The sequence below is a fragment of the Oryzias latipes genome, chromosome 4 (assembly GCF_002234675.1).
Source record: "Oryzias latipes chromosome 4, ASM223467v1".
Lineage (NCBI taxonomy): Eukaryota > Metazoa > Chordata > Actinopteri > Beloniformes > Adrianichthyidae > Oryzias > Oryzias latipes.
Window position 1 is genome coordinate 26,563,091 of NC_019862.2, and position 26,400 is coordinate 26,589,490.

Consider the following 26,400-nt stretch of genomic DNA (forward strand, 5'->3'; position numbering starts at 1 on the left):
GACGGGTTATCTGCAGTCACTGCTGGACTTCATCATGCGTTGAATACTTGCAGATACTTCACTAACAGCAGCAGCAGCAGAGCCTCAGAACGCATCTTTAAGAGGACAACAGTGACACCTACAGTTCAACATGGTAGTTTTTTTATGCAGAAATCCCAAACATTTAATAACTTGATACAAAAATCAAAGTTTGCATGTAAAGAGGAAGAATATGTCCTAAGACACTTGTGTGCCAGTGTCCCGGACACAAAAGGGTTAGCTCTTATCCAGTGTGTGTGCGTACGTGCGTGCAGGTGGAGGAATCCACATTTATAATGCACTGAGCAGAGCGTCAGGTTAACCTGAGACAAGAACACAACAGACAATCCTCCTGGGCTTAGGTTACAACAATGTACTATGAAAGGAAACAAAGGTGTCCACAAAGGAGTTACCAACCACTCGTTCTTAAAACAGTGCCTCTTTGCTATTAAAAATCCAACAATTGCAATAAAACTTTGAGGGGGAAAAAGATTTTACCTCTGTGTTCAGTGTCGTCCTGAAATGTCTTGATGTCAAAGTGTGAAATGTAAGATCTTTTGGACATCTTAAACCAATTGTGTTTTCAACTTCAGTGCAACTGCTATCTTTGTATAAACTGTGCTTGGCTCACCAGAGCAACCCCTGTTTAAACACATCTGCAGGAATATTTTTCTAACCCGAAAGCGACAGGCTTTTTTTAAGCATTTCAACCTGAGATATTGCGTTTCATTTGCTTTTATTGAAATAAATTAGAGCTTTTTTTAAGAAGTATTACAGACATAGTAGCCTTATATAAAAGATTTTCTGAAATTAATGAAAAATGCCTTTCATGAGAGTCTGTTTTTAAGTGCAGTTGATCAGCCTCTGTTGGCTCTGCTCAAAGAGGAGAACTCGCACATGTGCAGCTCAGCCGTGTCCGTTCGTCTGGTTCTGCGTGTCTAAGGTCTGATCAGGCCGATCTTCCTCGGTTAACAGGAAACCCCAAGTCTTTAGAAGCTTGAAGCGCTCTGCAGGCTTGGTGGAGAAGTAGTCCTTTTGTTTCTGGGAGTATGTCTGTACTGGAGGGACGATATCTCTATAGCTCCAGTCCTATAAAACAAAATATGATTAATGCCAAAAAACCATAACAGGAAATTGGAAAAAGGTTGAATCACCATCTTTAACAGAATGGAAACAAAGAATCAGATATATTTATTTGGTGGAAAAAATGACAGCGTCCCTACGACTAAACACTGATGTCTTTGAACGTATATATATATATATATATATATATATATATATATATATATATATATATATATATATATATATATATATATATATATATATATATATATATATATATATATATATATATATATATATATATATATATATATATATATATATATATGATTTCTAATAGGATAGAAATCATGAAAAAGCTTTTACATTTATGGTAAGAAACTTTAGCCGTTTTCCTCATGTTACCTTTCCTTTCACTTCAGTTTTTGTAGCTTAATTTATTACATTTCACGTATTTTTAACCTAACCTCAAACACCAACAAACAGCTGAATGGTCAGGCTAGTAAAGGTCCATTGCCTACTCAGTTAAAAAGAAATATATCTATAGAAATAACTTACATTATCTCCATCATTTCTATTTTCGTTTCTTTTCCGATTCTGTAGGAAGTTTTAGACCTCATCAGTCTACAAGTCACTCAAGTCGTTCTTGTGGGCCTCATATCTTAAATACAACCACTACCTTCCTAAAGGGGTTTCCTCTGACCCCCAAAAGCCCAAAGCTAAAAAAGTTCAATTAAAAAAAATTACATATTTGGAAAGTTTCTTTGAAGTAAAAGGAACCATTGAGGAAACAAATAAATCTTTGACTTCATAGAACAAAATAAGCAGCTATTTACAGACAAAACCAGGAGTTTTTCCACAAAATATGGACAGTTAAGCTAAATTAAGCATTAAACCTGTCCATGGCCTAAAATAGTTTGGAGGATTTCTACTCTAAAAGAAATTAAAAAAAACATTAACTATGCTCACACATTCTCCATAAAAATAAATAAATAAAAGAAATAGTCTGTTTTAAATTTTAAAGAGTGTTTGTTTGCTGGTGTGTTGCAGCTTTCAGAGCCACGGGAATAAAAAAAGCTTTGTGGATGTACCTGCCAGCAAAAATTGAAAGCCTCCAGCAACCGGATCCTTTCCTCTCTTGACGGGACGCAGTCCTTGGGAAACTGCTGCACCATCTCAGAGCCGATCGTCAAATCTTCAAACACCAGCAGGGCTCTGATGGCAAACCATCCACCCAACCTAGGATGCACACACACTCCAAACATTTTCTGCAGGAAAACACATCGCGCAAAGGTTAGTGATAAAAGGGAAAGTCTTTTGGACGAACAAAATGAATGGGGTCACCTTGTCACCCCAGGGTTGATCTTTGACATCCGACTGTTGGTAGTAGAACGCAGCTCCAGATACATGAGCAGCGGTCTGGGCTAAGAACTTGGGCTTCCGACTGGGTAGCAGCTCATAGTCATACCTGACATCAACCCTTTGTGATGGGAAAGTCTGTGATGAGAGGAGAACAGTGCAGGGGTAGAAAAGTGTCTCACTGTTTGCACATGATGGTGTGTCTTGGAATTCGATAAACAGCCTCATCTACATAAATATCAGTGTTTTTTTTTTATTATTCACTTCACTCATACCTGGGAGATGGCACAGGTGATGTAGTGTTTGACACACTGGTCCACGGGGTCAGACAGCCTCTGGAAGAGCCTGTTCTCCAAGAAGGGCAGGAAGGCTCGTTCAAACATGTCAGGAGTGCTGAGAACTACAACAGCCAAGGTGGCGTCTGGGTAATCCAGGTGCAGGGAAGGAGGGAGCAGAGCGTTATACCAACCAACCTGTACAGAGAAACAAGAAAATATGATGGACAAGCACGTGCGTCCATAGTTTATGTTGCACTTGTAACTAATTTCAGGACTTAATCAAGGGGAATCAATCATGGTATCTGTTCTGGAGTGTTGAGCTTTTTTCAACTTCCCAACATAGCTGGAACATTTTTTTCCCCACCGACATAAAAAACCCCAGATGGATTGTTACCTTTAAAGGGTAAACTTCGAATCCTAATTTGGTCAGACAACTGTCCAGTGACCATTTAACTTTGTCCGCATTCAATGCCTCTGTCATCGCGGCGGGTCTACGTCCTTGTTTAAGTGCGCCGTTCTTCTTCTTTTCGCCCTTTGGGATTTTAGATGTCAGTGACCTGTCAGTGTTAGCGCCGCCTGCTGTTCTGGAGGACACTGCAACCAAAGGTGACAAATTCAAATCAGTTAAATTGGAATTAAATAAATAAATGTGTCATAAAGTGTCCAATTATTTAAACAATAACTTGCTTTGACTATCTGGTATTAAGGTAGATTTTAATGTATTTATTAATGTGTGAAATATATGCTTTTTTATTTTTATCCATCAATTTATTTTGCTTATCCTGAGGTCGATTTTTTAATGACCTCAACTCAATTATTTTTTTAAATTAAATGTGTCTATTAGTGGCACTGTTTAATCTGGCATAGTATACAAACATCACTATGCTTTGATATCATTCTAAGAAAAAATGTAAAAACTTCCCTTTTTGACCTTTAGTCGGTGAGATGAAGCCAGCATCCCCATGATGATTTGTTAAGAATGGTGGCCTTAACATACTTAATAGGCTTTTATTCAAAGACATTTTTTCAAACCAAAATGTGAAACCTAAATAACAGCTATATGACAGTGCCCATGTAAGAGCAGCTTACTTGAGGAATTGTTTAATTAAAGAAACCAAAACCCAAGAAAAAATGCAATTAATTAGGTTTGGTTGACAAATATGGCAACTATCTATCTATCTATCTATCTATCTATCTATCTATCTATCTATCTATCTATCTATCTATCTATCTATCTATCTATCTATCTATCTATCTATCCATCCATCCATCCATCCATCCATCCATCCATCCATCCATCCATCCATCCATCCATCCATCCATCCATCCATCCATCCATCCATCCATCCATCCATCTATCTATCTATCTATCTATCTATCTATCTATCTATCTATCTATCTATCTATCTATCTATCTATCTATCTATCTATCTATCTATCTATCTATCTATGAATAAATAAAATTGCTTTCAAAAGCTATTATTAAAGACTAATACTACAATACCCAGAAGCCCTTTGTCTCTACGTGTTACGCAATCACGTAGCTTTTACGAAGCTCCAGGATTTAAAACTGGAGTCGTAACGGTTTGTGTGTAGCCTATTTAGCTAGCTATCTTCCGTACTTACGGCTGATCTGGGTGTGTAAATAACATTTTTCTCGTTCGGAATAGAAATTGTCTAGAAACCCAATGTTTTAACCACATTAAGGTAATGTATGTCTTTAATTAGTTACTTTGTGCATAATCATAATAACGAATTGGTGAAATATAAGATGTTTTAAATCCTCCTAAAGCACTGTTTATTATACTGTTGTTTGTTTTTTTCGTGTACGCAAGAATCGGTAGAAGTCTAGCGCCGGTTCAAAGGGGGAAAAAAAGCGAACTTGAAAAAAGAAAGGTGTCTGTATTTGACTGTTTAAAAAAAATCGACAGAACTGAATGATATACGGTCAGACTTGTTTGTTTAGCGATCCATCTTTTGTCCCGATGCGCTAAAACGCCCATATACCTATTTAGGTCTAATCCTCATTTAGTGACCCAACCACAAAAACACCGAGGTGACTGTGGGAGCCTTACCCATCTGTCTGAAATCACTTGTCTTGTTAGAGTTGGACACCCCGGATGACTTCTGCAGACCCTTCTGCAGCTGTGCCATGAACTGGGACCATCAGCTGAGCGCCATCCTGTCCGCGGCAGATGGCAGCGTTGCAAAGATGAGAGTTGAGTACCAGAGTCTGATGATCCAAAAAAGCATTCACAGAGAAAAGCAGAGCAGCGTTTGCTTCAGCTGCAACCATAGATGGAACATCTGCAGACTGTATTTATCACAATGGCCTATAGATGGCAGTAATGAGCTATTAAGTTTTACTTGTTTTTATTTTATTTGACCTAATATGTCTTGATTATACTTTTTTTTTAAATAAATGATACAAATGTGTGTCTGCAGGAGAGACTGACCTCCCCTGGGAAATTTTCTAAGGCTGCAGAAGGTGAGTAAACTCGTTTTTCTTTTTCTGAATGTGACTCAAAGGGGAAATTACTCCCAACTGAATTTACCCGTTGTTTTCCAATGTCATGCTATAGTCAAATAGTTTTTTTTTCTTCTTTTAATTTCATACAGCATTTGCTCTATTTCATCGCCAGACTTGTTTCCTGTGAAGGACTGTGCTCCTAACATTCCAGCCATCGCCGCTGTGTCTCAACATCAGCCCTCTCCAGCCCTCAGTCTCAGTGTAGAGTGGGCAGACTTGGCTTTTATCAAGTCACAATTCCAGATGCAAAGCCAAGTGTGTTCCCTTCTCAAACAGTTTTAAATTATGAGTGACGAGCATTTAAAAAAAAGTATTTTCCCGCTTTCTCCTTTAAGGAAATTGAATCGCTAACCCAGAAACTCCACCGCTTAGAAATGGAGAAGCAGTGTCAGCAGCATCACATTCAGGCTCTCCAAGGTCTGGTATAACTGAATCTGAACACTTTCTTTAGTTTATATTGAGTCTCTGATTTTATTTTTAGCCATTTTCACCAAAATTAAGAAGTTTATGTAGGTATTTGAATACAAGTATAACTAAAAAATAATGACAACACTTTGCCAGACATCTGAAAGTGTGACATTTGATCTGAACTACATTGCCACTCTATTTTTGATACATAGTAACCTGCTTTTGCTTAAGGTTTTATTACCATGTCCCAAAAGTATGGGCCTCTTATTTATAAAGAATCATATACCGTAATTAACTGAGGACTTGTATTTATGGGAAAGCTTTAGAATTTTATTTAAATAATGAGGGAAGACTCCTACTTTCTTTGTAGAGGAAGTCTGCTGCCTGCGTGAAAAGTTGAAAAACAGGGACCTCCTGAGAACAGAAGAAGGGCCAGCACTTGAGCGAAGGATGGAGCAGTGGAGGAGAGAGGTTGGCGGTGAGCTGGGTCGTCTGCGGGAACGGGTCGCTAGAGCTGCATCTCTAGGCACCCTGGAGGAAAAGTGTGTTTACCTCTGGGCCTGCAGACTAAACTGGTTGAAATATGACTCGGACAGATCATAGAAATTGAGCTGTTCTCCACTTTTTGTTTTGGTCTCCCAGTCTCGGTGCAAAGCTTCGTCAGGAGGACCTGGAACACGTGCGCAGAGAGGTGGACCAGCTGAAAGCGAGGCTAAGTGAGTCATAGAAACTCTCATCCTGTTCATTGACTGGGCGAGACGGGACATGTTGGGGCTCCACAACTTTCATCTGTCTTTTCCTCTTGGAAGGGAGGCAGGAGGACGGCGCGCTCCTGCAAAAATCAGAAGCCAGGGAGACCAGGAGGCAATATGACAGCAGCTGCAAGGTACATGAATGTCGCTCCATTCACTTTTAATTTACGTTTTAGACTGTTTCTGTCATTTATTTTCACTCTTTCTGTTTTGGCTTTTAACAGCTGCTGGAGGAGCTGACAGACTCTTACAGAACTCGTAGCGCTGATTTGATGAGGACCGTTTCTCAGTATTCTCACATTCAGCGAGACATCGATCAGATAAGGTCTGCATTTAAAAATCCTCGTTTTTGTATTTAGGTGGGTTAACTTATACTTCTTGCTTTGAAACAGAGAAGCTGTGTCGGAACTGAAAGATGAGGTTAGAACTCTGAAACTCGGAGTTCACAAGCCGACCCCTTTGCTGTCGGGACACGGATCAAGTAAGCTCTTTTTCTCGTCTGACTCTTCATCCACACCATATCTGTTACCATAGTTTCTGCTCCAATGTAGTTTTACCGCCGCCAGTCCCTCACAGCCAGAGCCGAGTTGTCAGGACCGACGCTCCGGAGTCCGACTCAGAAGAATTCAGTCCAACACCGAGCCTCGCTGAGATCAGCTCAGATGATCTATCATGGCTCGATGACAAAATCCCTGGTAGGAACGTGTTTCTTCATTAGAATAGCCTTTTCTTCAATATTAAAACCTTTATTTATACTTGCACACCACCATTTGGGGAATGAGACTTTGGTCTTTTGAACGCAGTTAAAGGACAAAACATCTGTTTTGGAGACTTGACGGGTTGCTGAGCAACCAGCTGAAGTTACTGCATCTGTTCAAGAACTGGATCCAAATAACTGCTCCCTCTGAAACCACAGCGGGGTTTTTTTCTTTCTTTTTAGTGAGAAGATGCAGACTAGTCCCCCCCCCCAAAGTTCCAAATTAAGCCATCAGTTTCCTGGTTGTAAGATTTATTCCTGATCCGATACATGTTTGATAGTGGTCTGAAAAAAACGATATGATTAACGTAAAAAATCACAAACGGCAAAGCATCCCAGGAGCAGGTGACCCTCCTCTCGCCTTGTTTCCATCTGTAAAAAAATAGCTGTTATTTCATCTTAACTGTCTCGCTGGTCTACAAATGTTTAAGAGTAAGCGGCTCATTCATAAGATTAGCAGGAACAGAAGGTTCCCGGCAAAGATCAAATCTCTTCTAAGTGTTTCCAGGCCCATGAAGCCTGAATCATTAAATACTGCATTCACACACACACACTTACACGGTCACTTGGATAATAGCATGCAGTCGTTATGGGAAAACCTTTGAATTTCCTACACTGTATCCCACAAGACAGCACAACCAACTGCTTCCCTTCATGTTTGCCAGAGACCACAGACCAAGAGTCCAGACCACCTGACATTGTTGGTCCAGGGTCAGATCTGGAAAGCTCCGACGGTGGCGATGATCTTCAAGATGACAGCGTTGACCTGGATTTAGGATCTGACCTTGGTCTCAATGACCTCTGACCCCAGAGTGCAGTTAACTCTATAAACAGATTTGTTTTTGCTAAATGAGCACCTGACATATCAGGGGACTTTTAAAGTTATTTTTTTGTTTTATGGGCAGCTTGATGTGGAACTCTAGAGATAAGGTAGGAAAATCAAACAACCATGGTGCCAAGGTTGAGTGGTCGACCTTTGATTGGAATAACACAGGTTTGATTCCCGCCTTGCCCGCCCATGTGTCGATGTCCTTGGGCAAACACACTGCTCCCGGTGGTTATGGGTTGGTGCCAATGTTTGGCAGTGGAGCCGCCATAAGTGTGTGAATGTGTAAATGGGATTGTGACTGTAACGCAGTCACAATTTTTTTTTTCTCCCTTCTCGTCCTGTTATGAAGCAGTTTTGCTGATACACGGTCTCTTCTGATTGGTTAACTTCTCAGGAACTAACATGCTGTTTGGTTTACTGTACAGAGGCGTGACCTGCCAACAGTCAGAGCACAGAAACGCTACTTAGTGCAGGTGAGATTTGTTAAACATACAGGATAAACTTCAGACATGCAGGTCACTTTAGGTCAAATCCTTCCCTTTTTCACTGTCCTTAGAAAGAAAAGTTACTCATAGGTTATGGGAAGCAGTCGACTTAGCTTATAGAGTACAGTATATATGGTTTTTTGTAACAAAGAAAACTAAAACTGGTACCACCTGATTAGTTTTGAGTTTCCAAAGATTTATACAAGTTAGATCAGTTGGTTAGTTAGACAAGAAGTTATATACTTCTTTTTTTTTTATACATTTTTTTTCTTTTTTTAAATCAAAGAAAGCAATATCGTTTTTGATTATCTTTTTAAATGATGTTCCGCAGACTCTTAAACTTTAGCGCAGCAAACTGAAGAGCTTTGGAAAGTTCTTCATCAGAACTAGTCTGTCACTTGTTTTAGGATTTGGCTCTTGCTAATAACTAAATTCCAGGTTGCTGTTCTTTAAATTGTAGATTTCATTACCACAGCTCCTGCTATAATGTAACATGCTAGTAAAGGTAATAAATTGGTTCTTAGATTTCCAGAGAGAAGCACTGTAATAGAAAACCCAAAATGTTTGGTCACTAGAAACATGAGGTTTAAGGCTGATAAGTTATGATTATAGACTTCTGTAATGTGGTTTAAAAAAAAAGTGCTGGACCTTTCCTGGAACAGCAGGAAAAGTCATCAAAATGACAGGCCAACTCTTGGAAAGCAAAATAAAGAAAAAGATTCTTTTATTTCACTTATTCTCAAGAGTCTTTGTCATTTTTTTTAGATGATGAAATATCCGGATCTAAAATGTTTAAATGTTTAAGCTTTACAGGTCAGCAGATCCCAGCTGGCAACAGTCCAAAAAAGAGACCCCCTCGCTTGTGTTTGGGTGAAAGCATGTCTTCCTGTAATGCAGGAAGAATCTATCGATGGACGATGTTCAGCTTCTGGCAGAACATGGTAATCTGTTGTTGAAAGCCCCTCCCATCATCAAGGTCATGTAGGACCAGGCTGGGGCCAATTCAGGGATAACTGGTTCACATTAGTCTCCCAACAGTCTTTATCCTAAACCTTTGAAAGAAGCAGTTTATTTATTAAGCAAGAGTTTCTGAAAATGACAGAAAACGGTAAATTATTAATTAGTAATGCAAAAATCTCAATAGTTTCAGTTTATTTGCTTTTGTTGGATATGTCCTTAGAGCTGAAAAACAGGAAATAGGAAAGTTGGACTAATATATTTAATATGGTCAAACATTTGCTCATAAATCCGATGTCTTTGTTCGCTATGTTACATCTGTTTAATACTGTGGATGGATTTATTCTCAGAATCTGTACATGTTTGTTTTTTTTGTCTTCATTAATAAAGCCAATTTAATAAATAAATAAAAAAGGTTTCCATCTTGTTTTACTACGCTATAACTGAGCTGTAATGAGCTCCAAAGTCATGTACATCAGAGCTCCAAAGCAGTAAGAAAAGACATGGTGTGCAATGGTTTTTAAAATCAGTTTAATGAAAAGCCAACAGCAGTCCATATTTCACATAAAAGGAAACTCATTGCATTCACTTACAGGATTTTAAAAAGCAGGACATTTTATTTTGAACAGCCATCAGTTTAAATTCCGGGTTGCACACACAACATGCGGACTGTAAAGCTGCAGCTGCTCTTTCCTACTCTTTTTTATTTTTTATTTTTTTACTTACGCACTTCCACAGTAGGGGGGAACGGGTGATCCACTCCTAAAATGAGCATGTGTGGTGAAGAGTTTAGACTTGCTTTTCATGGCGCATTCATCAGTCGTATTTACAGTGCGTAGGACGATGCAAATGTTTCAGCTGTCTGTGAAGGAGTGAACATGATCAAGGTTTCAAAACGAACCACTGCGCCTTTTGAGTCTGTTTAAATGGCGTTGACATTACCTTCACAATAGCGGGGTAATGGTAAAAATTAGTTTATCTGGCACATAAAAGCAGAATTCAGAAATTGGGGTAACATGATTTGAAGGTACTTTCACCTGCAATAAAATCTAAAGGGAGTTTTAGAATAAAAACATGAAATTCAGATCTAAAATTAGCAGAACTTAAAGAAAAGAAACATTCAAAGAACACAGCAAACATCTCCAGAATCTCTTACATCCTCAAACAATCCCATGGTAAATCTATTCTCAAAAAAATTCTGCACAAAAAGAATTTACACTTGTTTCTTCCTTACTCCTGATAAGTAAAGTGCAACTTTTGAAAAACTATGAACTTATTTTTTTTTTTTTTTTTTTAAATAATCTCGTCACTTTTTTTCTTCTGATTGGTGGGGGCGGACATCTATGCCGGCAGGTGGGAATCTGTCAGGGCAGGCCCAGTCTCTGTCTTTTTCCTTTGATACACCAGATGGTATTGTGTCCTTATTTAGATGTCAAATCCACAGAACTCTACCACCAATTGTGCACATACACACATGCAATACCCAAAAAAAAAGGCTTTTTCAAAGGGGATCCGTTATTTTTGGGAGTCCATTGACTGTGTCCCCTTCCCACTGTTTATGTCAATAATCAGAGTAGCAGGGATCCGGCCACGTGCTTCCATCTTTTCCTCTGCTTATTGCAGAGAAGTAGAAGAGTCCAGGTCCTGCAGTAACAGTGACTTGATTCTGGATCCATGAGGGGACATCTGGCTGCCCATCCGTCTGAAGAGCCTCTATCAATAGCTGTACATGGAAAGGGGGGTGTCTTCCATCATGTCATCCTGTTGGACAAATGAAAATACACAATTTTATATATATATTTATACATACCAATCCACCTTCAATATCTAAAATCTTTTGTTTAGAAAATGTTGCTGCACATCCACACTAATCTTCTCATTAAACATTAGAACATGAAAATCTTGTTTTTCCTGGTTGTAACATGAGACTCCGAGGAGGGATTAAATAAAATATGCGCCCCCTCCCTTCCAGTGTTTGCAAGAAAATATACAAGACTTAGACCAGACAGTTAACCTTTTTCAGCATTTTCTACATTTCTGTGCCACTGCAAGAAAAATGTGATGACAGGAAACAGGAATGATCTTTTATTTAAAATATAATTTATAGTTGTAAAGCACCAATGTACTGACTTGTATGTATAGTAAAACAGAGTTAGGTAATCTGTTTTATTAATATTATCTGGGATTTCATGCCTGACACTTCCAGGTTGCAGCAGTGTTTGAAGCAGTGGTCTCTGGGGCGTGTGGCAATGCTCACCATGGGTAAGTCCTGCAGCCTGCGAAACTCTGGCCGGCTGTCTCTTCGCCGCAGTTTGAAGAAGAGAAGCAATGTGATGATGACAGCTGTGAGGATGAAGGCTGACACCAGGCCGGCCAGGAGGGGGTCCAACGTGGGAGTTTTGTTGGTCGTCACTGCTGGAACAAAACACAGGAGTCCCATCAGCAGCTCCTCATCAGTGCTGCCTTGAGCGTACAAGCTGGCAAAGTCTTGAGTGTTGTGGTTATTTTTTCATGTCCACATGAAACACCTGAGGTTTCTGTGCAGAAATGTCATTCAAGGGGAAACTATATTTCCCAGCTAAATTAAACAGCGTGGATGTCTAGAACAGCATGTTTCAGCTTTCTCCAGGTGCTCTGTGTTGTCTCAACTTGTTGCAGTGTCTCTCTCTTTGTTTCAAAGCAGTTTTCTCGATTGCAGATGTCGCTATGGAGAACTGTTCAGTAAACTAGGCCACTTGTGTATCCTCTGATAGAAAATGCCATTAACTGCAGGACTGTGAATGTCCTCTGAGTCACTAATACAATCTCAGCAAGAGTTTCCTGCATTAATGGAGGCGGATTGACTAGTTTTTCTTTCTCATTCATTGTCAGCCAGAACTTGCAGGATGAACAAATTGTTTATGGGGACGTGTAAGTACAGAACATCTGAAATCCTGTGGAACAACAGGACCCTCAATACAAGAGTCTCATGACTGCCTGTGTCTTTTTCTCAAACAAACCCATGACTGTGAAGTGCTTGGCAGTGACAGTCCTTTTGCAGATGCAACTGGGTTAGTGTGTTTTCTGTGTGTCCGAAGGGGGGGGGGGGACAAAAACTGGCTCGTGATGGAAAACAATAAACAGCATGGCCTTTGTTGTTCAGTCCGCTCAAATGTTTCTCTGTTCATGTCCAGACAGTGAGAGGTCCAGATAAAAAAACATAAACCAGCACAGAAGTTCATTTCACTTACTGTCTCCGCCCATGTTGAGCTGGGCTGGTCTCCCTGTGTGGGCTTTGGTCTGGGTGAAGGTGTCACTTTGAGCAGTGGGCTTCAGCTGCGCCTCGCTGGAGGCCTCAGCGTGCCTGCTGGATGGCGGAGTCGCTGACAGAGGGGAACCGGATGGCTCATGAGGAGAGCCAGAGCTCGTTAATGAAACCTTAAGCTCAGCCGTTGTTGGCGTTGAAGCTGTGTCCGTCTGAGTGGGTGGCTTTGATGTTGCCACCAGGACATGATCCAAAGCTGCAGGATGGCTTGAAGTGTTGCCGTCATTTGTTGGGAGCGTGGCGTTCACGGTGGCATGGGTAGCTGTGTGTGTGACTCCTGTATTTGGCGAAGGGGGGGCGTGAGAGCTGGGGGAGAGGCTCTCAGAAGGAACACCTGGAGGATGCAATGGCGTCTGGATTGTGGATCTTTCATTTCTGTCTGGAACATCTTTAGTTTCAACATCTGGGACTGCAGAAAGGGAAAATGAAAAAGACGAAGTGACAGTCAATCAAACATCTGAGCTTGAAGTGTTATAAGATCAACTCACACATCACATTCAGAGACATGGAAAGTTGGTTTTCCAGAGTCTGAACAATAATATAAAAAATTTGGCACATTTACGTAAATAAAGAGTACTTTGGTAATGTTTGACATTTGAAAGTGTGTCGGCACTTTCACTTAGTTATCTAATGCAAAGAAACAGGTATGGGAGTCAGGAATAAACTGTAACCAATGTCTGAACAGTAAAAAGGCTGTCTGATGAGAACTTGTGCTCTATTTTCAGAAGCTAAACTATATAAATGTTCCCCAGTTGGTAATTTGACCACATTTCAGTTTCCCCTCACAGGAAGTCACAACATTTAAAGTGAAAGATGCAAAAATCCCTGAAAGACAGATATGAGCACACATCCGTGCCTGACAAACTTTTGCCTGAACCTCCTTAACTCCAGCTCTTGTTTGACAAGCTTTTTTTTTTTATTTCATAGTCACAGGGCTCCAGGGAATCAGAATTAACTACAGTGACAAGAAACCCCACAAAGTGATGTCCTTGCATGTGGACACCAGAGGATAACTTAGTGACTTTGAATGAGTCTATAGCTAATTTGACTTAATATTGCTGTTTTCAAAAGTGGATTTAGGTTAAGCCTGAGAAAATGTAATTTTGTTTATACATTCAATGCATTTACAGTAAAAAAAATTAAAATGTATTAACTTTTTAATAGTTTTGCTGTTTTTTTTAAATCAATAATCTGGTTATTATTTTAAAAATGGCATCCATATTTATTGTAAGTTGCTCATTGATATTTTCTGCTAACTATTGTACCTGAATATACAATAATGTTCAGAATTTCCTTTCTTGTCGTTGTACGCACAACAAAACTATGATGCTTCCAAGGTGTTTAAAAGATTACATAAAAGTCAGGATTGAAAATAAAATAAAAATTTAAATGTAAAATATTAAATGTAAACAATTTTAATTATGTAATCCGAAATATATAGAACAGTTTTCTATGAGTACCAAAAAAGAGATGGAGGAAACTTTCAGTGTTTTAATGAAATCAACTATTACTTCCTTTTGCAAGTAGAATTAAACTGCCTCTTCACCCAAAAAGCTCAAACTGTAAAGACACACTCCAATAATGATTTGGTAAGTGGTAAATGGCGTATACTTATATAGCGCTTTTCTACCTTCTTCGAAGCGCTTATAATGCGATTACAATCAGTAGCAGACTGGAAAATGCCCGTTAAAAAGTGCGACATAGATGTTCCAATTGGCTGGCCACAAGCTCCCTGATCCACTCTATTCTGATGCATCCACTTGTAGACAAATAGATCCATGTACGTCTTCGTTTTCCTCGCCTGAGCTGGTATCTTGATCAAAACTGTACTGCTGGATGGATCTGATATTGCTATTTTTATTGCACTAATAATGTCAGCTTGGGGGTGTGATGGACTGTAAGCTAGTAGGAGAGAGAGTAAACAAGTGGATGATGGGAAGGGTAGTGGATTTACTCCATGTCAAAGTTCCTCCCTGTAACTCAGAGGCGAATTCCTAATGAACTACTACCGTTTTGCAGAATGTCCCAAAAAAACGACAAGGTTGTTTTGGGGGTTAAAACGGTATAATCATAATCAAAGTTAAAATTAAAATACCACTGGAAACGCTTTTACAATTAAATCAAAAGATAATCAGAGTGGGCCTTTGAAATGCTTCGCTTTTAGATTGAAGAATTAAACACTTGCAGTGACACTGCTGTGTGCAAACGTGTATTTTGTGAGGGGATATCTCACTTCTACTTTCTCATCTTCATGTGAAAAGTCTTGCAGAATTTAAATAACTTCTCTCCTTGGCACTTTATCAATCCCTTCTTCACCAACACTCCTCCAGGTACACTTTGCCACTGTGCCTTATTTAATTAGGAGAATCACAGTTTCTTCTGTTGTCTTCTTTTGGCTCTCATCATTCCCACTGTGCATTGCTGTTCTGCAGACTCCCAATGCCTATTATAATAGTCAAACTGTGTGCTGCTGCCTGTGTTGTGTTTGTGCCGCCACTGTCACCACGTTAACCCTGTCACAAGCTCTGTGGCCCACTTCTGAATCTGGAAAACTGTGATAAGGGCTTAAATATAGCACCCTAACTCAAAGCCAGCTGCTGTTCAACTTCCTACTCCTCTTAAGCAGGATATAACCTCCTCACTGGCAAACATTAAACGGACAAAGACAATAACCCTTAACTTCCTTTCCACTCTCAGAACATCATAAGATGGCAAGTACCTAAACAAACAGTCTTCTGTCCTGTTTTCTCACTAAACACAAGAATGTAAGCGGGAAGAGTTACCGTTATAATCTGCTGGTTGGAGTAGCCCAGAACTGTTTGTCGTTTCCACAGTTGCATTGTTGCTCAAAGAGCTGCTGGCACTGGATTTGGAGTGTGTGTCAGACCTTATCCAGGCCTGGATGCTGTGGTTCTGGTTCGAGCTCAGCACATCAGCTCCGACTGGACCCACGGGAACTTCTCCTGCTGATACAGGAGAGGCTGTGTGGAGGTTTTCGTCTGCGGATGGAGAAACGCAGCCAAGTGTGGGTTATTTTGAGAATGTTTAGTCATTGTTAATGTGTTTCCTCATGGTTCCCCACAAACATGTGCAACAGGCAGTGAAGAGAGTTCAGAAACATTTAAGAGAACATTTAACGCTGTCATGATTTATGAAACTTCTTTATTAAAAAATTCATGTTTTAGGCAGACTCAGCCGATCTGGATTGATCTACAATGCAGACTTTAACCCTTGTGCTATCCTAGGCACTTTAACATTGGGAGTTGGGTCATCTAGACCCACTAGACAGTGCTCTGAACCTTTTTTCTTCAATGATTTGTGATCTTCACTGGTGTCCATGGATTACATGAAATCCTCTCCACCTCTATCCACCTTTGTCATGGTAGGAATAACACACCAATGTAAGGGTGGGGTCATAGGATAGCACAAGGGTTAAACAGACCTGACTGTCATTCATCAATCAGTGATTATTCTAATGGGTTGAAAAGGGTTTAAGTTTAAGTTAACTTAACTCCTTGTAGAGTTTCATCCCAAATATTTAACACTGAAGAGTTGAGATGAAAAAGAGTGTCAAATCAAAGTGTTTCCAAAATAAATTTGTCAGTGTCATTATGTGAATTTTAACACTGAACCTACTAATCTAAACCCTCAGATTTGACATAACACCTGAAGTGTACATCTTACTCCTTTCTATATTTAGTATAAAAAATTAAGCTTTCAACCCAGCAACAATCCCAGCCTCTATGTGTTTTTAAAGCCATCTAAAGTACACGTGGGTGATCCTCATGAGCTGGACAAGACTCACACTTTATTTTACAACATCCTCGGATTAAAATAATCTGACCGACCCCCAAAACAGGATACCAGTAAACAAATCTAGAATCTTAAAACAAGAGAGAGAAAAAATCCAAACCAGTTGTCCATCTGACAATTCAAAAGGTAACAAACTCAAAAAAACACAACAACTTCTGAACCAAGTAGGTATATTTCAATTTGACCAGATTATTCTGGCTTCAGAAGAAAGCATGGGTCAGCTCGAAACTCCCTCGGACGTTTTTATCCTGATACAGAAAGCAACAGCAAATCAATACACTTTATCTTGTGTCTATAGACCTTTCTTTAATGTGTAGGTGGGGGGGGGGTAAAAAAGTGAGCACAAGACTCTTACGCTGTACTTTTTTTGAATAGAGTGAGCATCTTCAGTTTTTCATGTGTTGTACAGGTTTGATGAGGATCTGGCGGACTTTCCCTCGTCTTTTTAACTTTTGTGCGAGTCTCTGTTCTTCCCTGCTGCTCTTTGACGAAAAGCAGAACACTAATGTAATGCAAAGTCATTACCGTTTGCTAATACACTCCCTGATGCCTTTCATTACTCCGCTAATCACTCACCCAGCGCATCAGCACTAACTCACTGAGAGGGAGGCAAAAAGAGGCGCACACACACCAACACACATACACACACATAGATCTGCTGGAACTGAGACCCAAAAACAGACCAGTAGGTGCTTTACCGCATAAAGCTGGCCTTGTTCCTTTTCTTTAGCTATATTAGGTTGGTCAGGTCAAAAGCTGTCTGTTTTTGAACATATGTGTGTGTGAGTGTGTGCTGAATGTGTGAATAAATGGAGTCAGTGTTTGCTCCTCTGTGTAGATATTACATGGCCGTGTGCGATCTGTCAGGCCGTGAAGGCACACATTTGAACTCTGACAGAGCAGGAGCAGCCGATCAGCTTTCGTTTGGTCACCTGCCTCAGTGTTTAGCTCATTTCAGTCAGTTGGAAGATTGTTTATCCGCTTCAGTAAAGCATTATTTTTACATGATATGCAGAACTGTACCACACGACTGGCAGACAGGGATGCGGGTTCCCCTTTTGGAGAAGGGGGACTGGAGGTTGCATTCCAAGTGCCGGGGGAATCACACTCCTCTGCCTCCCTGGGAAAGTCTATGCCAGGGTACTGGAGAGGGTAGTCTATCCAATAGTCAAGCCTCCGATCCAGGAACAACAGTGGGCTTTCTGTACTGGACTTGGAACAGTGGACCAGCTTTTTAGGGGGCTTGAGGGTCCATGGAAGTTCGCTCATCCAAGAGCTTGGTTTACATGGCCGACTGTACGTCAGAGCTGTTCCCGGTGCATGTTGGACAACGGCAGGGCTGCACTTTATCACCGGTTCTGTTCATAGTTTTTATGGACAGAATTTCTTGGTGCAGCCAGGGGCCGGAGGGGGTCTGATTTGGGGACTGCAGGATTTCCTCTCTGCTCTTTGCAGATGATGTTGTCCTGTTAAGATCACCAAGCCAGGACCTCCAGCGTGCATTGGGGTGATTTGCGGCCAAGTGTGAAACGGCTGAGAAAAGGGTCAGCACCCCTAAATCTGAGGCAATGGTTCTTGACCGGAGAAAGGTAGTTTGCCATCTCTCGATGGGTGGAGTGCTCCTGCCCCAGGTGGAGGAGTTTAAATATTTTGGGGTCTTGTTCGCGAGTGAGGAAAGACTGGAGTATGAGATTGATAGGCGGATCGGAGCAGCGTCCGTAGTTATGCGCTTGCTGTACCGGTCCATTGTGGTGAAGAGAGAGCTGAGCCAGAAAGCCCAGTTTACAGATCAGTCTTCGTTCCAATTTTCACCTATGGTCATGAGCTCTGGATCCTGACCGAAAGAACGAGAATGCAAACGGCTGAAATGAGTTTCCTCCGTAAGGTGGCTGGGCGCTCCCTTAGAAATAGGGTGAGAAGCTCAGTCACCTACGGAGAGCTTGGAGTAGAACCGCTTCTCCTCCACACACATCGAAAGGAGCCAGTTGAGGTGGCTCAGGAATCTAGTCCAGATGCCTCCATGGAGAGGTGGAAAAAAACAGAGCTCTTTTCTTATATTAATGTTAGAGTTTTTCTTTGTCCGACACACCTGAATCAGCTGTGCAGAAACCTGAGCCAAGTGAGTCAGCAAAGGTGAAAAGTAAAACATGCAGGGTATGAGTTTTTGACAACCAAAATATTTTGATATTGACTAATTTGTCAGTGTTGCATCAATTTCACAACAAGTGATCTCTTTTGAATGCACTCTGTATCCCTGTATCTATCAACACTGGACGCTGTGACAAAACACAGTTTAAAAGTTGAGCTCTGTGAATGTTTCTGTGAGCAAAATTTAGTCAGAAATTATTATTTTTTGCGTGTGAACTATGTCCATTCAGTTTCATTAGAAAAATTCCACCGTTTTTATAAAAAAAGAAGAAAAAAAACATTTGTAAAGAGAAATGATTAATCATAGATATACATACTTAACTTTTTGCTAAAGAATATCACTAATTTTGATTATTTAACCATTTATTCTTGCGGACATCTTTTTTTCTTTCCTTTTGACCTCAGTAACAGTTACCTTCCTGTAGAAAAAGCCATTTAGCTTAAATGCAGTATGATAATAGAGGACTGTTCTATTTAATCAGAGAATCCATTTATAAGATTGTAGCAACAGTCAATATTTTCTAATTCATTTTCAGACATTTAGTGTTCCATCGGTAAAGGTGTCTGTTCAGTTGGAGCTCAGCAGAATTGTCATTCTCCTTTCATTTCTGAGGTGCTGATGAAGACCAAAATAGAAGATGGGAAGAGGAAGGAGTGAGTAGAGAGGTGTGAAAGAGGGGTAAAGTGAGCCTCTGAAAGAGAATAAGGTGTGTCATTGAAGAGAAACCAGGAAGAGAATACAACCGAAGGGAGGAAGGAAGTTGTGGCAAAGACAAAAAACAAATGGACAAAAAGCCAAGAAACACAAGAAACTATTATAAGACAGGAAGAACTCAGCAGAGGTCTGGTGAAGTTTCCCTGGAAGGCACCACCTGTGTCCAGATATGGTAAAGTTTGCTGTAACAATCTGTTTGTTTCTTTGTTGGGTTTTATACCTAAGCGTGAGGGTTTTGCTGTTGCAAACAAGAAAAATGCTCTCCAAAAGTGGAAAAAGAGGACTCTTGATATATACAATTACCTACCGTGATCTGCATATCCCAACTTAATGATCAGAAGTGAAAGAAGAGGCACCAGGACTGTGGGCTCCATGACTGCTGTCATCAGGAAAGTAATAAAAACCCTTTTAAATCCTCCACTCTTTGATTCTCGCTCCTCGCAGCACCACAGCAAACTTAGAAAAATCTGTGAGCGCACAAAGGCTCCACCAATATCTGCATGGCTTAGGGCACTGAGGGAGGAGGGAGTCTGCTCCCCCCACCTCCTTCTATCTCTCTGTCTCCCTTTCTCAACTGCCACGTGTTTGCAGTTCAAAATAGTCAGTGTGCCTGACTCTGCGCCGTGACGCCATCTGACTCAGTCCGACCCACGTAACACAAACTCTGTACTTTGAAACTTTGAAAGAGCATAAATTACTACAGTTTTCATTTCCCAAAAACAAAAACGAATTTGTCTCCTTAACCTCGTGTCATCAAGCAACACAGAAGCCTAGAACAAACATTCAGCCCTTATTTGGATGTGGTGAAGGAGGATGTGAAGGGGTTGTTGTGAATGAGGAGGATGCAGAGGACAGCATGAGATGGAGGCAGATGATTCACTCCAAAAGGTAGCATCCAAGAAAAATAATAAAGAAATAGAATCAGTCCGCATAATTTTAACTGTTTTTCTATGTATGACAACAATTCTTTGAAAAACCAAAGAGTAATCTACTGAATTGACAAATGGCACAAAAATGTGACGTTAGATAACTTCCTCTTTTTTGGGCATCCATGTTGAAATATAAATATAACTTTCAGTTGAAGCTAAATCTCCATATAAATTTACTTTATTTTAAACATTTATTGAAGTAGTACAATCTGGGTTTTTTCAGATCAGTGTGCTTACATACACATAGATAGTTTTATGATTACACGTGTGAAGCGTTAAATCGTCCATGTGGTGGAGGTGTTGCTCTATTTCTCAAAACCCTACATAAGACAGCGGAGTGAGTGTAAACAAAGGGATGATGGCAAATTGAGACAGTCTTACTCCACGCCAACAATTCAGCCCACAATTCAGAGGTGACTTTCTAATGAGCTACTGCCGCTCTGCAGATACTATTTTCTAGAAAATGACTTGGATCTTTTGATAAAAAAACACAACCATAATTAAAAGACTATTAGGAATGCTTTTACAGTATCAAAAGATGATGGGGGTGGGACTTTAACCCTTGTGCTATCCTAGGCACTTTACCATTGGGAGTTGGGTCATCTAGACCCACTAGACAGAGCTCTGAACCTTTTTCTCTTCAATGATTTGTGATCTTCACTGGTGTCCATGATTACATGAAATCTTTCCACCTTTATCCACCTTTGTCATGGTAGGGAGAACACGTCAAAGTAAGGGTGGGGTCATCTAAGATAGCACAAGGGTTAACACATTTTATATATCCTGAGAACAGGCCCATTTTTTGTCTTCTCTAGGGAACATTTTTTTTCGGATTATGTCTTCTGACTCATTTGAGGCTCTCTGCTAAGACCTGATGAGCTTAACCCTGGAGAACCCAACAACAATTTTCTTCAGGAATTTTAAACTTAATTAAACAAATTTTATTTTTGTTTATTCATTTTGGGAATCAGCAATTAACAGCAGCCAAAAAAGTAAAGATAAAAACATACAAATAAAAAATAAAATAGAGAAAATAAAAAAGCAAGGACAAAATTGGAACCTGTGGGTTTCCCAGGGTTAAATTAGGACATCCAACTTTTCCAATGATATCTCATGTGTTTGGTGGGATAATGGTAAGTTTGGTTTCCTAGGGAGATAATATAGAGTCTGTAGAAGTCATAAATTAATGGGCTGGCTCTCAGGAGGATAAATTACTTGTAACACTAAATCTAGAAGTTCTCCATTTATCCTCAAAGCAGCACACAGTTCATATTTGTCCAGAAACAAGAAAAAAAACTCTATAATAGTACTTAGTTTTACAAAATTTACCGATACTTTCTCTTTATGCTAGGTGTGAAAACAATTTAAAAAAAGTTAAGTTCACCCTAAAAATGTATGAACAGCCAAAGACTACTGTGGTGTCCATACTCCAAAACTTTCTAAAAGACTGACTTTTGTAGTAAGAAATGACAGTCTGGCATTTTTCAGTCAGTCAAGAACAGACGGAATGAAAAATAGTGCAAAATTACAACATTTTAAAGTATTGTTGTCTATCATCACATTATAATAGATTTACCACAATCTTCTTTATTGTCTCCAACAATACTGCAGGAAAAGTATCAAACTGATGGTTTAACAAGGCTTTACGTTAATGACACATCGTTATTTGATTCACTTATAAAGTACATTTAAGGTCTCCACCTCAAAATTACTATGTTCTTTGGAATTTAACATGTTTTAAGTTTTTTATAGGGTGCATGTTTACAAAAATTCTTGTATGTAAAAGATCAGTCCACTATGCTGAGCTAAGAAGCATTATTAACTAGTAGTATTATTAACCTACGGCATGACTCCATCTTAAAATTTATTTTATTAGTAAAGAAAGATAGCAATGCATGCCAGTCTGTGCACAGCTTTTATATTTAAAATAAAATCGGATATAAAAGACTTAGTTGTGACATTGTGTGTTCGTTTTACCATGTTGTGTTATTTTTTCTTGTTTTTATTTGGTGGTTGCACATAAAGGTAAAATTAGAGGGGTAACTGTTACATTTAATGGTCATCTTTAACCGTGCGTTTGGTTAATAATAAAGCAAAATGAAAAATAAATGAATAAAACAAATTAATATTGAAACTTCTCTATATTTATCATCAGTATTTATTTTCCACAAAGTGTTTTACAAATAATGTTCATTGTTTTTGTTTTTATATCCTCACAGGTTGCACGTTTTTGAAAGTATCTCTTCTGGTTTTCAGGTATGATGACGGAATTTCCGAAAGCACCTGAACGTAGCAGAAGCAGTGACGAAGGACAGTCTGTAAGCGGCAGGGAGCTGCCCGCATCGTCTCGTTCCGTCGCTGGACAGAAAGGTGCGAGCATGACAGTCGCCCGGGCATCGTAGAGTCAACACAGAAACATCGCATTTAGGTTCTTTTGACTGTCACACTAAACCTTAAAATATAGCGGTATTTCTTTACCAGGTTTGTGTTGAGGCTGCGTCAAGTTACATTGCTAGCCCGGCTAGCTTAGAGTTAGCCTACTAACGTTAGCCGTTCTTTGGCGTTTTAACGTTAGAGGTTAGCTTAGGCTAATTTCTGTAAGCTAACGTTAGCTTACCGGTTAGCCTACCATGCACTCCATAAGCCAAATTAATAATACCGTAATAACTCAAACATTAAGATGACCGATGTGTGCATTTCATAGGAATCGCGTTGTTATAGAGAAACAGATGAACGAAAGCTGCGTCTAAACTTGCAGCACTGGTAGTTCATCATCTTCTTGTCTTAAATCATTTGACAGCTCCGTATCCGGGAGATATGGAGACGCCGGGGAGAATATCAGCCTCAACGGATCCTCTGGATTTTACCGTGGAAAACGTTGAGAAGGTGAGTTCTCAATATCTGACTTGTTGACATCATAGGACAGAGTTTCCTATAAGGCACCTTAATGTTGCGTTGGCTATTATTACGTCATTTCATCTTTCACGCGCTTACTTCTTCTGGATGCTGTTATGTTTTGGGGACTTTTTTTCTCCCCACTTGTATGCGTGAACCCTATTGAACGTAATGTTAATTTGACACGGTTATATTTAAGCCTTTTAGACTATTTCTGTACTGTAATGGGATATTAAAAGGACATTTTTTACCACCTGTTCTGATTATATATAAGACAGAAGATAGCCAAAATATATAATTTGTATTTTTAAAATGTATATATGTATTTATATATATTCTTCAAAGGTGATGTTGACTGCCAAGTCTTTGCTATGAATCAATGCGAATGTGGCTGCTGACTCATATTAGGGTGAATGGCTGTGCCAGGAAAAGATGAAGGGGGGATGAGACAGGTGCTTTGTTGAAGAGCAGACTTGCTGTGAAGAGTTGAAGATGGTAATAAAGCGAGACAGGCACCAATAAAGAAAGAGGAGAGGTTGGGAAGGTTGGCAGTGTGACACAAATAATTAAAGTCAGCATTGATACGAGAGGTGAACCCTCCTGTAAGGACGCCTGGTTTGCTTTGACACTGATTTTCAAGATAATAGGAAAACAATCTGTGTATTGTCTCATCTGTTTTAGGGTATTGCATTTTTCTGATAAATTTCTATTGCTGTAAAGAAATATTTTCATCTTTTTTGGTGGTTTTTCTAGTTTTCTCCAGGTGTAACTATTATTTTACTTTTTTTGGTTATTTGGATAGTAGTACAGTCAAAACAATTGATGCAATAATTAGTGAAGTGTCAAGAACAGTCATTTATTGATTATTTTTCACAAGGACACCCTGTACAGGAGACCGTGCTGGATTAATATCTTTTGGACAAGTGCGCAGATACTAATTGTTACCTGCAAAAAACAAACTGACAGATAGAAATGCAACTAAAAAGATCTAAAGATCAAAATAGGATTTAGTAAAACAAAAGCACTTTTCAGCAATAGATAAAACACATCTTATATTCACTTCAGAGCTTATACGTGATTTAATTAAATTTTGTGGTAACCAGAAGATACCGTGGAGGTCAGGTCAAGAAAACAAGGGGGGATTTAAAATGGACACATGATTTTCTAACCCCCAAAAAATGTTTACTTCCTTCTGTATCCTCGTTGGGGTTTCCACAGTGAATCTGGGCATTTTCCTTTAGTTCTTCTGACCCTAAGTGAGTGATAGATATGTCAATCGCCCAAATCAACCAGTGTTTTGCAGATTAACTGTAATGGGTGAGTTTCCAGTCCCTTTAACTTTATAAGGGTTACTATGTTTAAATGACTGCCAGGCTAATATTTTACTCTTAAAGAGTACTCTTAAGACTCTAGAGTAGACTCGTAAGAGTTGAAATGACGTCATCTGCATTGATCTTGTAAATGTAGTGACACAACAGTGAATATAACAATCTTCCACTCTTTCACCTGAAAAATGTCAAATATCACATTGGGCAACAAAGGGTTTAACATATATTGTTTGTGCCAGGATATTTCTCTCTCTAAACTGTTCAAGTTCACTTTTTTTTTAAACCAACCTTTGCACAATTAATTATCAGCTAGTACTTCACTAATTTATACAAATATCACACAAATCAAAGATTTGTTGCTTTCTAGATTTTTATTATCGTAAATATGTTTTTTTTTTTTTTTTTATTTAGTTACAAATATATTTAGGGCGGCAGTGGCTAAATATAGCCAGGACATCAGGTGGTTGAGCAAGTTGGCCAATGATTGAAGGGTCTTTGGTTCCATCCCCGCTGCCTCTAGCCAACTCTTGCTGTGTCCTTGGGCAGGACACTTCACCCTCCCTGCCTCCAGTGTGGGCCTGCAGGTGTGTGGATGTGCATGAATGTCCCGGTGATGGTCAGAGGGGTTAGGGCAGCCACGCCTCTGTCAGCCTGCCCCAGGGCAGCTGTAGCTCACCATCACCAAGTATGAATGAGGAGTGAAGGAATAATGAACACATTATAATCGCTTTGCGTGTCTAGAAAAGCGCAGATAAATCTAATCCAATAATAATAATATTATTATTATTATTAATAGTAGTAGTGGTAGTAGTATTGTTGTTCTTCTTTTTCTTATTATTATTTGGCATGTTACTTGTCCTAGCTTACTTTTTGTTCATGTTTTTTCAGTTACCTTTTTTAAGTTTTTAAACGTGTGCTGAATTTCTATTTTTCTGGTCTTTTCAGACAGGAGACAGGCAAAGATAACTTAGATTAAAAGAGGTTTGTCATACATGTTGTAGAAGGTAACCAAAGGAGAAATTTTGCATTTGATTTTAAATGATTAAATGTTGAGTATACCATCTTCAACAGAAGAAAATTCTTATTTATCAAAAATATTCAAAGTAAGCATAGTATTCATTTGACATAATATGAACCAACACTTAAGTGAAGATGGTATTTTAGTGAGTTAAATCTGTGAGGCAATTAAAGTATAGGACCTCGACACAGCTTGCTAATTCAAAAAGAGGCTGAACTGTCTTATCTGAAAACCAAATGCGATATTTTTCTTATTATGTATTTTTATATCCAGCTTTTTTTTCCATGTTTTCATTATAATGTGCCAACCCAAAGCTTAAGTACAGTTTATCAATACTTAAAGTGCCACTCTTATCATCTTTTGATCTATTTTAATCTATTTTTATTTGTATATTACTGTGACAAATAAGTATTTGATCACTTGATTATCAGATAGATTTCTGACCAGCAAAGACCTGCTGTTCTGCTTTTAAATAGTCCAACTTAAATAGTCAAAAGACACAAGAGACAAAATTGTAGACCTTCACAAAGCTGGAAGTGGCTACGGGGCAATTGCCAAGCAGCTTGGTAAGAAAAGAACAACTGTTGGAGCAATTGTCAGAAAATGGAAGAGGCTAATGATGACTGTCAATGTCCCTCGGACTGGGGCCCCTCGCAAGATCTCACCTCGTGGGGTATCGATGATGCTAAGGAAGGTGAAGAATCAGCCCAGGACTACACGGGAGGAGCTGGTCAATGACCTGAAGAGAGCTGGGACTACCGTTTCCAAGGCTACTATAAGTAATACATTAAAGCGTCATGGTTTAAAATCAT

The 26,400-nt window shown here is 39.4% G+C and overlaps 4 protein-coding genes across 6 annotated transcripts in view; 2 read left to right on the forward strand and 2 right to left on the reverse strand.

Moving 5' to 3' along the window:
- Positions 1-737: 737 nt before the first annotated feature.
- Positions 738-4,907, reverse strand: mmachc (methylmalonic aciduria (cobalamin deficiency) cblC type, with homocystinuria). The gene is made up of 6 exons (XM_004068182.3): positions 4,796-4,907; positions 3,115-3,314; positions 2,718-2,915; positions 2,428-2,580; positions 2,175-2,351; positions 738-1,107 (listed from the first exon to the last, which is right to left on the reverse strand). The coding sequence occupies exons 1-6, from the start codon at positions 4,872-4,874 to the stop codon at positions 925-927; spliced, it is 990 nt and encodes a 329-aa protein (XP_004068230.2). The 5' UTR covers positions 4,875-4,907; the 3' UTR covers positions 738-924.
- LOC101155342 (centrosomal protein of 290 kDa) lies at positions 4,272-9,217 on the forward strand. The gene is made up of 12 exons (XM_004068181.4): positions 4,272-4,427; positions 4,826-4,938; positions 5,166-5,208; positions 5,363-5,505; positions 5,586-5,667; positions 6,029-6,200; positions 6,301-6,374; positions 6,468-6,544; positions 6,635-6,735; positions 6,803-6,891; positions 6,962-7,105; positions 7,833-9,217. Exons 2-12 carry the CDS (start codon positions 4,873-4,875, stop codon positions 7,970-7,972), a joined length of 1,131 nt encoding a protein of 376 aa, XP_004068229.1. The 5' UTR covers positions 4,272-4,427; positions 4,826-4,872; the 3' UTR covers positions 7,973-9,217.
- Positions 9,218-9,955: 738 nt separating this feature from the next.
- Positions 9,956-19,975, reverse strand: LOC101160475 (putative protein TPRXL). 2 transcript variants are annotated; one of them, XM_011474363.3, is made up of 5 exons: positions 19,726-19,975; positions 15,526-15,741; positions 12,669-13,151; positions 11,696-11,850; positions 9,956-11,199 (listed from the first exon to the last, which is right to left on the reverse strand). In XM_011474363.3, the coding sequence occupies exons 1-5, from the start codon at positions 19,802-19,804 to the stop codon at positions 11,155-11,157; spliced, it is 978 nt and encodes a 325-aa protein (XP_011472665.2). In that variant the 5' UTR covers positions 19,805-19,975; the 3' UTR covers positions 9,956-11,154. The 2 variants fall into 2 exon arrangements, with proteins under 2 accessions (XP_011472665.2, XP_004068326.2); XM_004068278.4 differs by having other exon boundaries at positions 11,696-11,853; positions 19,726-19,973.
- A 2,642-nt stretch (positions 19,976-22,617) lies between these two features.
- ipo13 (importin 13) overlaps positions 22,618-26,400 on the forward strand; it is a 35,619-nt gene continuing 31,836 nt past the window's right edge. Inside the window, exons 1-2 of one of the 2 annotated variants that reach the window (XM_004068183.4) lie at positions 22,618-22,717; positions 23,148-23,233. In XM_004068183.4, coding sequence (XP_004068231.3) covers positions 23,165-23,233 — 69 coding nt within the window. In that variant the 5' untranslated portion in view covers positions 22,618-22,717; positions 23,148-23,164. Of the gene's footprint in view, positions 22,776-23,147; positions 23,234-26,400 lie in introns of both variants that reach the window. The other variant, XM_020702611.2, reaches the window with a different exon arrangement.